Source organism: Rhagoletis zephyria, unplaced genomic scaffold (assembly GCF_001687245.7).
Source record: "Rhagoletis zephyria isolate East Lansing unplaced genomic scaffold, Rhagoletis_zephyria_1.1 Rzeph_scaffold_00072, whole genome shotgun sequence".
Taxonomy (NCBI): Eukaryota; Metazoa; Arthropoda; class Insecta; order Diptera; family Tephritidae; genus Rhagoletis; species Rhagoletis zephyria.
Window position 1 is genome coordinate 467,012 of NW_016157156.1, and position 18,147 is coordinate 485,158.

Genomic DNA, 18,147 nt, shown 5'->3' on the forward strand with positions numbered 1-18,147 from the left:
AATAAATTACAATACAGAAAAAAGTCATCTGACTTCCAACTAAGCAAAAGATAACTGTAAAATGCAAAACTGAGAGTGAGTGCAAAACTGTAACATTTGCCTTAACTTACATTTTTGTCTCCAGGTTTTTTTATTGTTGTTGGATTGACCTCAAATCGTTATGAGAGCGGGAGTAGGAGTGTACCAATAAGAATATACAACAAAAGTATGAAAGTCGTTAGAACTATGAAAGATAGCGGTGGCTGAAATAAAAAGTGTTACATCATGTTACAGTTTTGCTCGTCACTGTAGGTATGCTAAGGTGGTAGGCAAAGTGATAAGTATACCCAGCGGCGGTGTAAACGAGTATACCCAGCGGCAACAAGTAATTTTTAGCAAAAAAAACCGACTTCAACTCTCATATAAAAAATATATATATATATATCTCATGATAAACTGATCGGATCTTAACCAGATTAGTATGGGACCACCTCTGAGATACTACCTTTCCGATGCAAAAATAATTATCGAAATCGGTTGACGTGGTCCAAAGTTATGCGGTAACATACATAAAAAAAATAAATAAAAATAAATAAATATTCCGACGAACTGATAACCTCCTCCTTTTTTGGAAGTCGGTTAAAAATACTTCTTGTGACTTTTCTTGAGAGCTGGGTTCTAAGCTTTAACATACAGTTTGCATTTAAGGTTATTAGCTTTAGGGGGGGTTTGAACCCTAAAACCCACCCCTTGTGTGCGCTAATGTACATGATACATATATAATTTACCTTCAATAACACACAAGTGAGATTCCTATCTAGAAGATAATGGAGAAGAGGCACAGTGGCCGATAAAGAGGCAGTCTCTACACCGACGACTCAAAGATGTACTGGGTGAGGAACGCTCCAAGCATATTCCAAGCGGAAGTCTTAAGCTGGCTCATAGAGCAAGAGCCCGCGTCGGCCAGACCTTCGTTATTTTATAAAGGCTGAAAGCTTCTCTGTGTATGCCCCCATCACAGGTAACAACGAACCCAGACAAAATAGCACCTCACATTCCCCACCCATAGACATGTCCTTAATTACGAAAAAAACAAATTGTGCGTATTTTCCCTGCAAACCAAAGTTCCCGAAATCTTAACGAAATCTTTAGGAGTATCTCTTTTCTGTAATGATTTTTTTAGGAATCTTCAAAGAAAATTATATGAAGGGGTTGACACGAACTCGTAAAGAAATTTCTGCGGCTACGTTTCTTTATACATTCCGGATAATCCCATTTCACAGCCGGAATAAATAGAATGCGTTTGAAATATACGTTAACATATCATCAGGAACGTTCTAAAGAACAAGTAAACAAAAAAGTTTATTCCAAACGGTCAGACGGAATAAAGAAATGCAGCCTGTATGAAAAATAAAGAAAATTCTGAAAAAATTCTGCAAGAAATTCTTCACATAGCAGCATTATTTTTAATTGCTTTACCGATTTTCTTACGAAATTTCGTAAAAGAATCGAAATGTGCATAGTTTATTTCATTTTAGAAAATTCGGCAAAAAGTCGGATGTGATCTTTACGAATTCTTTAAAATTTCTCTACAATTCAGAATACTCTGAAAAAATGGTTTGCAGGTTTGAGCTATTGCTGGTCTGTCTGGTTTTTTTTTTTAATGTCATTCAGCTGTGTATGTATTCGTAGACCAAACCAAATATAAAGTTAGTTAACAAATTAAAAAAAAATAAATATGTACATATAATGTTTACACACATACAATGGCCGAAAAAACTTTAGTCGCGCCAAATTTTGACAAGTTTTCACAATTATATATATACTAGCTTATACCGGCGGATTTCACCCCGCGCTTTTATACAAATATGAAAAATAATTTAATGATGCTAGATTTTATTTCTGTGCCCATTTCGTTATAACTCGTTATTTTTTAAGCGAAATTATAAAATTTCGCCTGCGCGCTAGGCATACGAAAGATATCGATCCCTCAAAGTTTACCTTAAAATGGTTCCAGGTATACGACGCGTACTACCACGGCGGGTTCTGATATTTCCAACTCAAATTTAGTAACCTGGCCGTGATAAAATTNATATTTCCAACTCAAATTTAGTAACCTGGCCTTGATAAAATACCACTTCTCATTACTGTAGCAAATGCCTCAAGAGAGCTTTAGATTATAAGGCCGAACCCGGCTCTCCCTTTTCCATTTAATGAAATTTATTCTGTCAGTACGGCACTTATAAAATAAATCTCCATAACAAATTTAAAATACTTCCAAAGATTTTCTATCCTTCCAGAGATATGTATTAAGAAATGTTTAGTATGTATGGGAGGCGACATGCCTCCTTTTTTAATAAATCACCATTTTTTCCATGAGCAATTGAAACATTTTGTATACACAACTCCATACCAAGTTCCAGTATTCTTCCACAAACACTTCCAGGGATATGTGGCAAGAAAAAGTCAATTTGCACAGAAAGTGCCACGCCCCTTTTTCTTATAACCCTAATCTTCTTTCATGAATTTAGAGTTGATTTTACATGCCCCAGTACCAAGTCCAGTACTCTACCATGAACACCTCTAGAGATATGCAGTATAAAAGTAAATTTGTACGGGAGGTACCATGCTCCCTCTTCGAATTCCATGAGTATGGAATTAATTTTGTATACACATCTCGGTGCCCAGTTCCCGTCCTCTGCAATAAACACCTCCAGAGATATGCAGCATAGAAAAATCAATTTGCATGGGAGTTGCCACATCACCATTTCCAATAACTCTCATTTTTCTCCATGAGTATGGTATTAGTTTCACATACATACATACATACATATGTATTTCCATACCAAGCTTGAGTGCTTTACCCCAAACATTTGAAGAGATATGCAATATGAAACTTTCAGTCAGTATGGGAGGTGCTACGCCTCTTTCCCAAAAACGTTCATTTTTCTCCGTGAATATGAACATGATTTCACACAGTGTTGGAAAACTGTTAATCTGATTAACGATTAAAAATTAAGATTAAAATTTAATCGCATTTGACGATTAAAATTAATTAGTCGTTATCAACTGTACGATTAATGATAACATTTTTTGAATCGTTACTCGCTGGTTGCGAGTACGTTTAATTAATTTAAAACATTAATCGTTAATCCAATTAAAAATAAAATCTGATTAATTTGTCTAGTTTGTCCTAGTTTGAAACCAAACACCAGTTATAGTAATTATTTTGTGTTTTACGCTTATAAAAAGCACATAATATAAAAAAATTATAATTGTTATTAGCAGGGAACGGATTTTTAGGACCTAAAAACCTATAAAAAAGGCAAAATAAAATAGTGAAAAAGGCAGGAAAAAGCACTAGGTGTTGCCAAAAAGGCAAAAAAAAAGGCAAAACAAAATAGCGAAAAAGGCAGGAAAAGGCACTAAAAAAAGACAGAAAATACGAAGAACAATCAAAAAATACATTTATTTTAGAAGTGTTTATATTACAAGTAAAAAGAGAAAAACTATGAACTAGTTTCATTATATGAAAAATTTTTACTTTGAATCAGGGTTTGAAAATGCAGTAATATTTTTAATTAATTTCCTTTTGCTGTGCTTTGACTTCGGCATGTATGATATCGAAAGCAAAGCAAAAGCAATTCAGAAAAATACAAATGCTGTGGCTGCCCTTTTGCTATGAAATTTCGAAAGCAAATCGTGGAAGCTCAAAGACAGCGCAGCAGCAGCAAATCAACAGCAATTTTACTATAAATTTGCTGCGAAGCATCGAATTGGCAGAAATAGAGGATATTATATGTATGCGTGCGCAAATCCACTAGTCGCTTACCCTGATAAGCTTTGAATTGATGGCGGAGTTAATATGTACTTAGATAATCACCCTCATTGCGAGAGTCGTGTCAAATGCAAGTCGTTTTTCGAGAGTCGAATCGTATCGAAAATTTCACGTCATTGCCTAAAATTTCCACTCGACTAGTGTATTAAAAAGGAAAAACTTGGCAGCACTGTATAGTTTTCGACAATTTTGGTCGTTTACTTATTTAAAAACGACAATAGACAATGCTACTGTTGTCGAATCGTACACCTTAGCCTAATTTACGACTTACGCAATGAGGCTGAATATACCATCCCTGCAAAACATTGTGCGACTAATCTCTAAAGAGAGTATTCCGAGATTACTCTCAATCGGGTACAATTGGACATTAATTAGTCCCAACTAGTCTCATACGGGTACTAATGGAGGTCAATTAGTTTCGACTCATCCCTTGTGGGTATAATTGGAGATCAATTAGTCCCCAACTCATCTTTAACGGGTACTATTAACGATTTAATGATATGTACGCTCTTAGTCAACGAAATTTCATGTGCGGCGTTGGCACACAGAGAGAGTATTCGCCTAACAAAACCGAGCACCCCGGTTCGAATCTCAGCTGGCGAAAATTTGTATTTTTATTTTTTAAGTGACTAGTCGCTTTTTATACCCTTGCGGGTATAAATGTGAACAATTAGTCTCTTCATAGGACATGCCCGAACAAAAGCGATCAGTTCATTCCATATAAAGATATCAAAAGTGGTATTGGTCGCATGCTCCTTTGCGATTGCTCCCGGAGTCATGCCGGATTAGTCCCATTTTTTGCAGGGGTGCTGCAAAAGCGTCATGTGCACAACATAGCCAAGCAGATAACAGCACAGCAAAAGCACTATCACAGCAAATCGAAAGCAATAAGATTGTTTAAATAAACTGCCGATAAAAAAACAAAATAAACTTTTCAAAGTCACAGCAAAAGCAAAGCAGTTCGAATCAAAATCGGAAATTTCAAAGCTAAGCAAAAGCAAAAATAGTAATGCTGTAGCTGCTTTGCTGACAGTTTTTCAAACCCTGCTTTGAATCTTTGACTATTTTATCCTTTCGAGTTTCTAACTCATAAAACTTAAATCTGTATAGTTCTAGTAACATTGAATCACAAGATGCATTTTGAAGTTTTCTAGCAGCATTTTCATTCGAGTTTCGCGAAGAAAAGCCTTGAATGTACTAAATGTGTGCTCGACGTAAGTTNCAAAGACAGCGCAGCAGCAGCAAATCAACAGCAATTTTACTATAAATTTGCTGCGAAGCATCGAATTGGCAGAAATAGAGGATATTATATGTATGCGTGCGCAAATCCACTAGTCGCTTACCCTGATAAGCTTTGAATTGATGGCGGAGTTAATATGTACTTAGATAATCACCCTCATTGCGAGAGTCGTGTCAAATGCAAGTCGTTTTTCGAGAGTCGAATCGTATCGAAAATTTCACGTCATTGCCTAAAATTTCCACTCGACTAGTGTATTAAAAAGGAAAAACTTGGCAGCACTGTATAGTTTTCGACAATTTTGGTCGTTTACTTATTTAAAAACGACAATAGACAATGCTACTGTTGTCGAATCGTACACCTTAGCCTAATTTACGACTTACGCAATGAGGCTGAATATACCATCCCTGCAAAACATTGTGCGACTAATCTCTAAAGAGAGTATTCCGAGATTACTCTCAATCGGGTACAATTGGACATTAATTAGTCCCAACTAGTCTCATACGGGTACTAATGGAGGTCAATTAGTTTCGACTCATCCCTTGTGGGTATAATTGGAGATCAATTAGTCCCCAACTCATCTTTAACGGGTACTATTAACGATTTAATGATATGTACGCTCTTAGTCAACGAAATTTCATGTGCGGCGTTGGCACACAGAGAGAGTATTCGCCTAACAAAACCGAGCACCCCGGTTCGAATCTCAGCTGGCGAAAATTTGTATTTTTATTTTTTAAGTGACTAGTCGCTTTTTATACCCTTGCGGGTATAAATGTGAACAATTAGTCTCTTCATAGGACATGCCCGAACAAAAGCGATCAGTTCATTCCATATAAAGATATCAAAAGTGGTATTGGTCGCATGCTCCTTTGCGATTGCTCCCGGAGTCATGCCGGATTAGTCCCATTTTTTGCAGGGGTGCTGCAAAAGCGTCATGTGCACAACATAGCCAAGCAGATAACAGCACAGCAAAAGCACTATCACAGCAAATCGAAAGCAATAAGATTGTTTAAATAAACTGCCGATAAAAAAACAAAATAAACTTTTCAAAGTCACAGCAAAAGCAAAGCAGTTCGAATCAAAATCGGAAATTTCAAAGCTAAGCAAAAGCAAAAATAGTAATGCTGTAGCTGCTTTGCTGACAGTTTTTCAAACCCTGCTTTGAATCTTTGACTATTTTATCCTTTCGAGTTTCTAACTCATAAAACTTAAATCTGTATAGTTCTAGTAACATTGAATCACAAGATGCATTTTGAAGTTTTCTAGCAGCATTTTCATTCGAGTTTCGCGAAGAAAAGCCTTGAATGTACTAAATGTGTGCTCGACGTAAGTTGATACAAGCGGCGCCCAATTTAAACATGGAACGTTTGAAACGTTCATATTATCAGGAATAAGGGCGTTTTCCTCGCCCTTTACGCTTAACGCTTCTATAAGCCGCATGGGCGTGTGTATATTTTTTAATCTTAAAAAAAAAAATTGTAAATGCTATAATCGCTTTTTTAAAGGTAGAAAAGGCAAAAAAGGTAATATCTTAAAAAAGGCAAAAAAAGGCAAATATCTTAAAAAAGGCAAGAAAGGCAACATCAAATGTGCATATATGGAATCAGGGAAAGCTAAATCGTGGACATTCTTAATCGAATATGCTCTATCTCGTTAGCAGAAAAAAAGGCAATTTCCATAAAATCCGTTCCCTGGTTATTAGTAATACATAAACTGGGAACTTTTACAAACCTAGTTTGTAAAACGTTTGTTGGAATATATCTTAATGAAAATGCACACCAAATTACTTAGATGGATGAGGAAACCCGACTTAGCCATACCGGATTAACTTGCTTTATGTGCACAGGGAAATTCCAGCATAACTTAATTAATCACCAAACCTACTTGATCAAATTAAGAGTTAATGATTAAAAATTAATTTTTTAATCGCGGTCACGATTAACTGTTTAGTCAGATTAAAATTAATCATGATTAACTGTAATCAGATTGAGTTTAATCGAATTAACTAACTGATTAAAACATCAATCGATTAATGCCATCATTGATTTCACATTATCACTATACCAAGCTTCAGTTCTCTCCCACACACATACTTCCAGAGAAATGTATGTAATATGAAAATTCCAATTTGTATGGGAGGGGCCTTGAGTTATCGGACTTACTTTCAGTCTAAGACCATCCTTCCGAAATCCGTAGTAAATGTACTAAATTTCGTTCTGATCGGAAAACCGGTTAAGGAAGTAGCCTGTTTTTCAATTCAGGTCATAAACCATCTTTGAGCAAAATTTCATTTTCAAACAGGTGGCAATTCTTAAAAAAGTAGCCTATTTTTCAGTCTAGGTCATAAGCTATCTGTGTGCAAACTTTCATGCAAATCAGTTCAGTCATTTACGCGTATTAATTTAATTAAACTTTCCTAATACGCGATAACTCTTAAAATAGTAGCCTATTTTCCAACATAGGTCATAAGCAGGGAACGGATTTTTAGGACCTAAAAACCTATAAAAAATGCAAAATAAAGTAACGAAATAGGCTGGAAAAGGCAAAATAAAATAGCGAAAAAATCAGGAAAAGGCACTAGGTATTGCAAAAAAATCAAAATAAGGCACTAAAAAAGACCGCAAATACAAAGAACAATCAAAAAATATATTTATTTTAGAAATGTTTATATTACAAGTAAAAAGAGAAAAACTATGAACTAGTTTCATTATATGAAAAATTTGTACTTTGAATCTTTGACTATTTTATCCTTTCGAGTTTCTAACTCATAAAACTTTAATCTGTATAGTTGTAGTAACATTGAACCACAAGATGCATTTTGAAGTTTTCTGGCAGCATTTTCATTCGATTTTCGCGAGGAAAATCCTTGAATGTACTAAATGTGCGCTCGACGCAAGTTGATACAAGAGGAGCCCAATTTAAATATGGAACGTTTGAAATGTTCATATCATCAGGAATAAGGGCGTTTTCTCCGCCCTTTACAATTTTATCCACACCCCTTATTGTCTCCAAGCCTACGTTTGCTGAGAAAACGGCTTTGAATTTTTCCAACACCAATTTGGCAAGAGGTCCCTGCGCTTCTATAAGCCGCATGGGCATGTGTATATTTTGTATTCTTTAAAAAAAATTGTAAATGCTATAATCACTTTTTTAAGGGTAGAAAAGGCAAAAAAAGGCAAATATCTTAAAAAAGGCAACATCAAATGTGTATATATGGAATCAGGGAAAGCTAAATCGTGGACATTCTTAATCGAATATGCTCTATTCCTTTAGCAGAAAAAAAGGCAATTTCCATAAAATCGGTTCCCTGGTCATAAGCTATCTGTTTTCAAAATTTCATGCAAATCCATTCAGTCGTTTCCGCGTATTAATTTAATGAAACTTTTTTAACAGGGGGCAACTCTTAAGAAAAGTAGCCTATTTTCCACTGTAGGTCATAAGCTATCTGTGTGCAAATTTTCATGCAAATCCATTCAGTCGTTTCCGCGTGATGATTTCCCAAACATCCAAACAGACAAACTTTCACATTTATAATATTAGTAAGATTTTTGTTATTAATTTGATGCATTTTTTTTAAATTAAAATATAGGGTATTCTTTAACAAAAATTGTATAAATTCAAGTTTCAAACTTTATGTAATATTAAAAAAAAATCTACAAACCTTCGTTAAAATTTCGAGCTTTTTAATTAGATTTTGAGTATGCAGTTTTGTAGCCCACACAATTCTAGAATTCTCCCGATTCTGCACGTAAACTGAAATTCCCCACAAATCGGGGGAGTTGGCTTCCCTGGCCCTCACACACGAGCTAGAGCGATGGCAGGTGGAGTGGGGGAGTTGGTTAGTTGGCCACGTGAGCTCTGTAAAGCAGATGGGGATCTTTACATGCGGGTGCAAACAAGCGGGTTGCGCGTTTTTGTGAAATTATTTCTTAAGGCTTGAGCAACAAGGAACCACTTAATTTGTGGTCCACTCCCTAAGTAACCTAAGACCAGAACAGAACCTTAGGTCTTTGTTGTTGTTGTTGTTGTTGTTGTAGCGGCTACTAAGCCCCGTTCGGGGCGGTTCATCCATCAACGTTGTCGTCAATTTCAGCTAGGGGGAGGCCCAGGAAGTGTGCTACTTCCACAGGGGCTGTCCATAGGGACAGGGGCGTTAGCTGAGTGGGGTTCTCAGGGCATGTGAGGAGGTGCCGGGAGTCATGTGGTGACTCTCCACATGCCGGACATTGGTTGGGCACATCCTCGTTGATTCTGCTTAGGTAGCTGTTGAGCCTGCTGCAATAGCCAGAGCGAAGTTGGGCTATTGTAGAGCGGGTCTCCCGAGGCAGACAAAGTTCTGTCTCGTCCACGTCCGGTGGTTATGTGCCTAGAACGGCATTCACAGGGCGGGAGTCTACATAACTTGAGACTGATTCCCTGTGAATGCCGTCCAGGGCCTGTCGGTAGGTCGACGGGTTCAGGGGTTGTTTGATAAACCTCTGGACTTCGCCCGTAAGTTCGTAAAGATGCCTCCTGACGTGCCGTAGCGAGGGCTCTTCCGCGAGCAGCTGTCCGCTGGGATGGCCACGTCTGTGGCTCCCAGCAAGGAACTGCTTGCAGAGCATTATGTTATGCTCCTTTACTGGGAGCATCTGGGCCTCGTCATGTAGGTGGTGTTGGGGCGTCATCTGGAGGCATCCTGTCGCAGTTCGTAATACCGTGTTTTGGCAGGTCTGTAGCTTCATCCACTGCGTCCTGCTAGTCCCCGGCGACCATACGGGCGCTGCATAGTTTAGAACCGGCCGTCCAATTGCCTTGTATGTTGCCAACAACGTTTCTTTATCTTTGCCCCAAGTTCTGCCGGCCAGCGACTTGAGGACATTGTTGCGGCTCTGTACTTTGTTGACAATTGCGGTTGTATGCGCCGAGAAGGAGAGCAGACTGTCGAAGGTAACTCCGAGGATTTTCGGGTTATTCACCGTCGGTATTGTTACGCCATCGACGTGAATACCCAGTTGCAGTCTGACCTCCTTCGTCCAGGTGGTGAAAAGGGTTGCCGAGGATTTCGCAGGGGATAGGGCAAGGCTCCTTGCAGTGAAGAAGCGAGAAAGTTCGGAGAGGTAACCGTTTACTTTCGAGCACAAGTCATCAATTCCATTCCCAGACGCCATGATCGAACAATCGTCAGCATAGGAGACTATATTAACACCCTCTGGTGGCTGAGGAAGCTTTGATATGTACTAATTAAACAGTAGCGGGGACAGGACACCACCCTGTGGTACATCCTGTTTAATCTTAAGTGGCTTGCTAGTTTTGTCTCTGAAAATTACTGACGAGTGTCGACTTCCCTGTGGGATTGAGGAGGCCTCTATATCTTCTAGTAGCGTTGAATGACTGACAGTGTCGAACGCCTTGGACAGGTCCAACGCTACTAGAATAGTTCTCTCACAGGGGCGGTTTCGGTTTAGGCCACGAGTTATCTGAGTGTTTATGGCGTTAAGTGCTGTTGTTGTACTATGCACTTTACGGAACCCATGTTGATGCTTCGCTGGGGTCAGGTGGTTCGTGAAGTACGGGAGCAGCAGGGCCTCGAGTGTCTTCGCTACCGGGGAAAGGAGAGTTATCGGGCGATAAGACTCTCTTTTGTTGGCTGGTTTCCCCGGTTTGAGCAGTGGGACCACTCTCCCCATTTTCCAGATGTCTGGAATGACGAGAGTGGCCATAGACAGGTTGAGGACCTCCGTTAGGTGCGCTACTCCCGCAGGACCCAAATTTTTCAGCATCAACATGCATATTCCGTCGGGTCCAATGGCTTTGGAGGTTTTCGCCTTCCCGATGGCTACCCTTACCTCACCGCTGGTGAAAAGAAGAGGCGCACTAGGTTTTGGTATTTTGTGCAGCCTTCTGGTCACTCGACGTTTGGCTTTATCCACCGGAGGATGCCGAATGAACTGCCGGCTAAAATAGCTCGCGCATCTCTCTGGGTCCGACGAAGCGTTTTCACCAAAGTCTATCTCGACTCTATCGTCGCGCTTCGTCGGGTTGGACAACGACCTCACGGTTGACCAAAGCTTGCTCACACCAGAGGCGAAGTTGCAGGTCTTCAGATGCTCTTCCCATTCCTTCCGCTTATGTACGTTCACAAGTTGCCGATTCTGCGAATTGAGATCTCTAATACAGGGATTTCCGGGATCGGCCTGACGAAGGTTGTCGCGCTCATCAGCTAGAACAGCCGCTTCGGCAGGAAAATTCGGACGTGGATCCTTAATACATCCTGCTGGGATGAAGCGAGCTGCAGCAGCGGTGACAACCCTGCGGAACTTACGTTCACCTACATGAACGTCGGTTGGTATGGGTAGTGCAGTGAAGGCGCCCTCAGTAACATCCGTGAAGCCTTTCCAGTCAGCTTTGGAAAAGTTGACATAAGTCCGGTGATCCACGGAAGCAAAGTCGGCAGGTTTATCAATCGAGATGACTATGGGCAGATGGTCTGATGCTAGAGTCAGCATAGGTCGCCATGATACGCTGTTTATCAGAGCAGCGCTGACAATTGTTAGATCTGGCGAGCTGCAGCAGCTGCCCATAATCCAGGTGGGTACGTCGTCGTTCATTATGCAGAATGTCGAACCGTCTATCTGCTCAGCCAGATGTATTCCCCTACGATCATTTGACAGGCGACGGGGCAGCACGGCGGGGGCCCACATAGTCACTCGTCCAATCTCGCGTGTTGGGAAGTCCTGAGCGCGCCCTAAAGTGGCACCAGCCGAGGCAAGAGTTGCACTTGACTGATGTCACGTTACGGTATATTCTGGACTGACAAACAGAGCAGATTGTCGGAGGGACTAGGAGTTGCCGGCGGCGGTGTGTGGGTGCTATTGTGTTTGTTTGTGTGTCTATTGTTGTATTGTGTTGGGGTGTGGGTGTGTTGATTGTGTGCTGCCCAGGCGGGTGGTGGTTTGCCGTGGAGGCGGTCCGGTTCGCACAGCATGGGGCCACGAACGACGTGGTCCATTGCCGGTGCGTACGTAGGCCCGAGCAGTTACGGAGGTGACTCCACCCGTCACAGGCATTACACCTGACCGAGGTAGAGTTTGTATGCAGTCGTCTCTGGCATACACAGCAGGTGTAGATTTCTGGCCCTGGGTTTGACTCTATGTCAGCCCTGAGCAGAAGGGTGCGGAGAAGGTGTAGCCCTAGAATCGAGCAACGTTTGATAGATTTCACCGACCTAAACGGGGTTAGATCGCCGAAACAACAGCCCTTGGCCGGGTAAAACCCGAGTCATTCCGGTACGTAGAACCGGCTGTCGTGGGAATGCAGAACCTTAGGTAACTACATCCGTTGTAGGTGGTTACCTAACCGAAGTAGAGTTCAGATGGAGCCGCCTCTGGCAAACGCAGCAGAAGTAGAGTTCTGGTCCAGGTTTGGGCTCAATGTCAGCCTGGAGAGGAAGGTTGCGGAACAACGCTGCTGCAGGGCGTTGTTCTAGGGATGAAAACCTATTGATAGGATTTGCCTATCTAAACGAGCCTAGATCGCCGAAACAGCAGCCTCATTCGGGGCGCAGATATGGCTTTCATGGGAATGCCTCTATTTTCGTAACACCCGGTGTACATATAGTATACGACCACGACATTTGCATATTGCTCTAGCCTGCTCTGATCTAAACCATCCATAAATTACAGTAACTCTCGTTGATCTACTTCTATCTATCTATCTATCTATTTAGTAAACATTTAAACAATCCATAAATTACAGTAACTTTCGTTGAGCTACTTCTAAAATAATATCAATAGTCCAAATTGACAAACTGATAGCGATTACTAGCAAATAATGAGCGCATTGTGTTTAACAACGAAAGCTATCAAGCTCATCCACTGGCTAGTTATGATTTTCTATTGAGTGCATAAATCTATTTAGTAAACATTTACGTGTTGACTAAATTAAAACTATTGAAATAATTGGCTCCAGCAGCCTATTTACTGTAAATAAAAGCAATCCTTTGAAGTTAATCAGGCAATTGAAATTAATTTAAAATCAACCCTAACAATGGGCTATCATTATTGATTATACACTTGATTAAATAGTAGCACAACGAAAATAGACTTACGAAAAATTCACTACTCATTTATTTATACGATACATATTCTCTTAACTAACTTTTAATAAATTCATAATCATAACATCTTCATACGATATAGTAGAAAGTCATAGTCAATCATTAGTCAGAATCTGAAGAAATGTTGGTGCATGAAGTTTTAGCTGAACGTTTGCTCTGAATATTTGGATAGTAGCCATTCTGATGGTATGGTCCGCGATATGATACAGCATTTTTATCAGTTTCGTATACCTTTACTTCGTACAATAATTCTGGACGTTGCAAATTTTGTCTCACATTATCCCAAATGTAAACGCAGACATTTTCGGTAGTGCTAGGCTAATGTAAAGTAGATTTGTGAAAATATGATAGTAAATGCATCACAAACTTACAGTATTCTTGAAGAAATCAACATCTTTATCCAAATTTTTATGATCCAAATTCTTGAAAACCACCTTATCCAATGCAGTCTTCAATTCAGTAATGTTCATTACCATGCCTGTGCTTATATCAATGGGACCACGTACTGTCACCTCAACTGTAAAGATAATAATAATAATAGATTGGTGTTTACACATACATATATTAGTGTTTGGATATTATACATATACTTAAGTTATAAAATATATGATTTTAAAGGATTTTTTTGGCGACGCTTAAGTAAACCCTTGTTTCGTAAGGCAATTGATTGAGAAATTAATACCAAAGTTAAAATAACTTTTCGCGGTTTAATATGGCAAAGTATTTTTTCTAGGAAAGGATATTACGATTTTTTTTAGTATGTCGATCAAATGCTTTGATTTTGCTAATATCTAAATTTGCATGAACATTTTTCACAAAATACAAAATATATTATTTTAAAATCAGAAAAATTAATACTGTTCAGTAGTTTTCTATAGGCGACATATTAATTTACATACATACATTCTTCATGTAAGCAGTTGTTATAATACAGATGTACAAAAATCAGCTTTTGATACAAAAAATAATGGATTTTTAGCTTTACAACAGCTAAAAAATAGCTGACAAATACCAATTCTAGACACTGACTGAATGATTCTGCCCCAAAACTAAATAATTTCGATATACATATTTATATATTCAGTTACCAGTGTAATTGTGTCCATGTCCATTTATATGATTGCACTTGCCAAAGACTTCAGCATTTTCGGCATCATTTAGTTGTGGGCTGGAGAAAAGGGAAGGAAAATCATGTTTTAATTATAAGGTTTTTTATTTGTAATAAGTTTTCCTAGTCCTTGTATGCAAGTTTAAAGTTCAATAGCACATACATATGCATGTACATTTACTTATATTTGTACGCTTTAAATACCTTAGAAGTATAGAATCCAACTGACTCACGACTTTAAAAATAATCTTTTCCGGCTAATAAATAAATTAACTGGTTTTATTTGCGTCCAATCGAATAAGATCAGAGTATCCTTTCAAAAATTTTATAAAACAATCCGATCGGATGGATCAACAGACGCTTTTTAGTAGAAGTACACTCGGAAGTTTGCCACATCGTAACGAGAAGCTAACGGTGATACAAAACCTTTCGTCCTATCGTTTTCGGACCCAGGATCGAATATATGTACTACCGAGTAATAGTCCGCACATCTAACCACTCTGCTAAGCTGAATGCCAGCGGGGTTTACTTTTAATAACCCTATTCCCATTAAAATATTGAATGCATATTTATCCCACGAAGGTCTACCTCAAACCAGCGAACGATGACCTAGCAATGCACGTTATTTAAACCATAATTGTGCACACAAGGCTTTATAAAATATTTTACCGCATTTTGTGGTTAGTTTGCAATCGAATATGTATTTATAAACATGTAAATATGTACATATGTATATATGTATCTAACATACATATTTATGTAGAGTCTTACTGTATAGGTGTATAGGGGGAAAAGTGGGTTATATTCAATTAAATCGCTTTTATTACATAGTTTTACAGCAAAGCTTTTGTTTTCCGTAAAATCTAAGGCAAAATACATAAGTCCAATAATTATAAATAACCTAATAACCTTAAGTTTAAAGAATAAATTTTACAATACTGTGCCTTTATAAAACGCTTTTACCTATGTAAATGCTTAAAATTAATTTTGCAGAGTCGAACATAACTCTTTTCCTTAATTTTTGATGATTAAAGAAATATTCCTTTATTAATAATACACTTTTTCGCTCAGAATATGTAAAATTTCAAAGAAAGCCAATATAAAGTTTTTGCTTCGCTTTCATCGTCGAAAGTCATATCCACATACATACTTATGTACATATCTGTGCCAATCAATTAAGGTAGCCTAAGTAGGGATAGGCCCTTTTCCTTTTAAAGCATAATTTTCTTGGGTTCCTAAACAATATTTTAACGTTTAACTAGCCATAGGCGTAGTTCAAGATGCCCTTTTAATAGAAGCTTAAAAAAATATCAAAAAAGGTTAGGGGGAAACTGATTTTCTTCTTTTGTATGCTGATCAATATGGTATAGATTCTCAATGTTATTGTAGGGTTGGTTGATCTATCATTGGCAAGTGCAAGAAACCGAGAGTTTTCACTTGCACTTGCACATGATAGATCAACCAAGCCTACAATAACATTGGGAAACTGATTTGTTTTGAATTCAAAGTCAAATCTTCTAGAGTCACTTAAGCTACTTTAATTGAACGGCACAGACATGTATGTGAATTAGGGTGGTCCTTAAATGTAGGAAGCAAATTTTTACATCCGATTTCCCAAGCCTCAACCCCTACGTCGATGCTACTATAGTCGAAGATATCACATATAAATTTTGGCCCCGATTGGAGAGGGTTAAAGCGTGTCGCACAGGGGGCAAAGTTCAGATTCCTCTAAAGAAACTCCAAAAATTAAAATTATTATTATTTTTATCTAATACCCTAAATCGATACTACTATAGTCGAAGATATCACATATAAATTTTAGACCCGAATGGACTCGGTTAAGGCGTGGCGCACAGGGGACAAAATTCAGATCACCCTATGAAGACGTCTTAACCGACTCCAATCAGGACCAAAATTTGTATGTGATATCTTCGACTTTAGTAGTATCGATGTTGGGTATTAAATTAAAAAAAATATTTTTAGTTTTTTGAGTCTCCATGGAGCATCTGGCCTTGGACCCCATTGCAACACGCCTTAACTGGCTTACAATCGGGAACAAAATTTATATGTGATATTTTCTACTACGGTAGTATCGATTTTGGGTATGAGTTGGCAAAGAATTTTATGTTTAATTTTTTGAGTCTGTATAGAGGAATCTGAATTTTGGCCCCTGTGTGATATTTGTGACCGTGGTATTACCGATTGAAGGGGTGAGACTGAAAAAAATCGTTCATTTGATTTTTAAGGACCTCCCCAAAGTACATATACCGGAATGTAAGAGCATAAAAAAGTTATATAGATGAAAAGATGGCGAATATTTGGGAAAATCCCTTGATTCACCGACATTTTCAAATCAACATTTTTGAGATTCATTGTCTTCGATGGCCACTGCAATTTCATTTGCGCTGTGGATCCCTCTTATTTACATATGTATATCATAAAAATCTTTAATTTAATCTTTACATGTGTTCGTATGGAACAGTAGCTTATGTCGAAAGGCTGGCTTTAGTATAATGCAGCATTCGCAGCATACGATTTCGGATGGCTCACTGGCGCCGAGCTGTTGAAAACTTTTGGCAAATAAACGTGCAGAAATAGTTCCGATACTAGCAAGTCAATATTCTTATTTAGTCTCATCAAAAAATTCCTTGTCGTTTAAAGAATAAAGGAAATGCCGCATTATACATAAGCTACAACAACAACCCAACTTCTTATCAAGGTTAAATTTTTAATCACACCCAAAAGAACGTAGACGTCGAAGACAGCTTTAAGGTCAGCACCCGAACGCTACTCAAGTACACAAGCATTTACAACATAACGCTATACATACATATGTACATTTATTTATTTATTAATTTCCTTACCTGTGCAAACGATGACAAGCACTGAATGTTTCTTTGCGCGTGAGGAATGCAACAGGTTGAGACATTTTTACTTTTACTTGTGTTTTTTATTTATCAGAAAGTAGGAATTGCAGCGGAACCGGGGCAGAGAGCAGGCAAAGTTCAGCTTACACACAAACGGAAGTTGACGTTTATTGTTGTCGTTATGTTGTTTTTGTAATTGTGGGCTGTACGAAAGCGCGGCTATTAATTGAAAATCTACTTTCATGTACATAAATAATAAAAAATTATTAATGTAATACTTGCTAGCTTCAAGTGGTAATTAGTACCTACTTCTATCTGTAGTGCTTTATATATCCTATAAGAACGTATAACTCAAGTCAAACGAAAAATTTGTGTACGAAAACAAAATTTGACTGTCGGCTGGAATGTCACGATTGTAATGTTGACATTAGTGAACGATGCTGCCATATTTATATAATTTTAGACTATTGCGCTGCAGCGTAATGGTGACGGCGATACATTTTCAATTCCTTCCAGCTTTGGGTACTCACCTGTCATAATTTTTTACCTTTTTTTTAAACCAAATTTCATAAACTTATTTGCAAACAGACACTTGCTTGTACTAATTGACGGAAATTGGGCCTCAGTATCATATGTTAAGCGCTGGTTATACTTGCATTGTACTGCAGCAAATAACATGTAGGTATAACTGTTCATCATTCACTCCCACAAACGACAGTTTAATGCATGCAGATCCTAGTCGTGTGTTTTCGGCTATTGAATTCATTTCAGAGAACGTAAAGTATACGTAAATTTACGTTCTCTGTTCATTTATTTTTAGGTTATGGGCTGTTTTTGCTTACGCGTAAAAGCACATTTAGCGCATTTAGCCCTAAATGCTACTCTAAATGTACATTTATCCATACAAAATTCGTCACCTAAATGCAACTAAATGCAACTCCATTTTTGCATTAAGAATCTAAATGCTAAAAGCAACCCTGTGATCTTCCAAAATTTCCACGATTCGAACATGGTTTAAAG

General features: G+C 38.3%; 1 protein-coding gene across 6 annotated transcripts; it reads right to left on the reverse strand.

Annotated features, from left to right (window-relative positions):
* Positions 1-13,134: 13,134 nt before the first annotated feature.
* Positions 13,135-17,550, reverse strand: pr (6-pyruvoyl tetrahydrobiopterin synthase purple). 6 transcript variants are annotated; one of them, XM_017627639.1, is made up of 5 exons: positions 17,433-17,550; positions 17,125-17,361; positions 14,241-14,320; positions 13,524-13,669; positions 13,135-13,470 (listed from the first exon to the last, which is right to left on the reverse strand). In XM_017627639.1, exons 2-5 carry the CDS (start codon positions 17,187-17,189, stop codon positions 13,255-13,257), a joined length of 507 nt encoding a protein of 168 aa, XP_017483128.1. In that variant the 5' UTR covers positions 17,190-17,361; positions 17,433-17,550; the 3' UTR covers positions 13,135-13,254. The 6 variants fall into 6 exon arrangements, with proteins under 6 accessions (XP_017483128.1, XP_017483116.1, XP_017483134.1 ...); XM_017627627.1 differs by having other exon boundaries at positions 17,437-17,547; XM_017627645.1 differs by having other exon boundaries at positions 17,125-17,330; positions 17,437-17,540.
* Between the last annotated feature and the right edge of the window lie 597 nt (positions 17,551-18,147).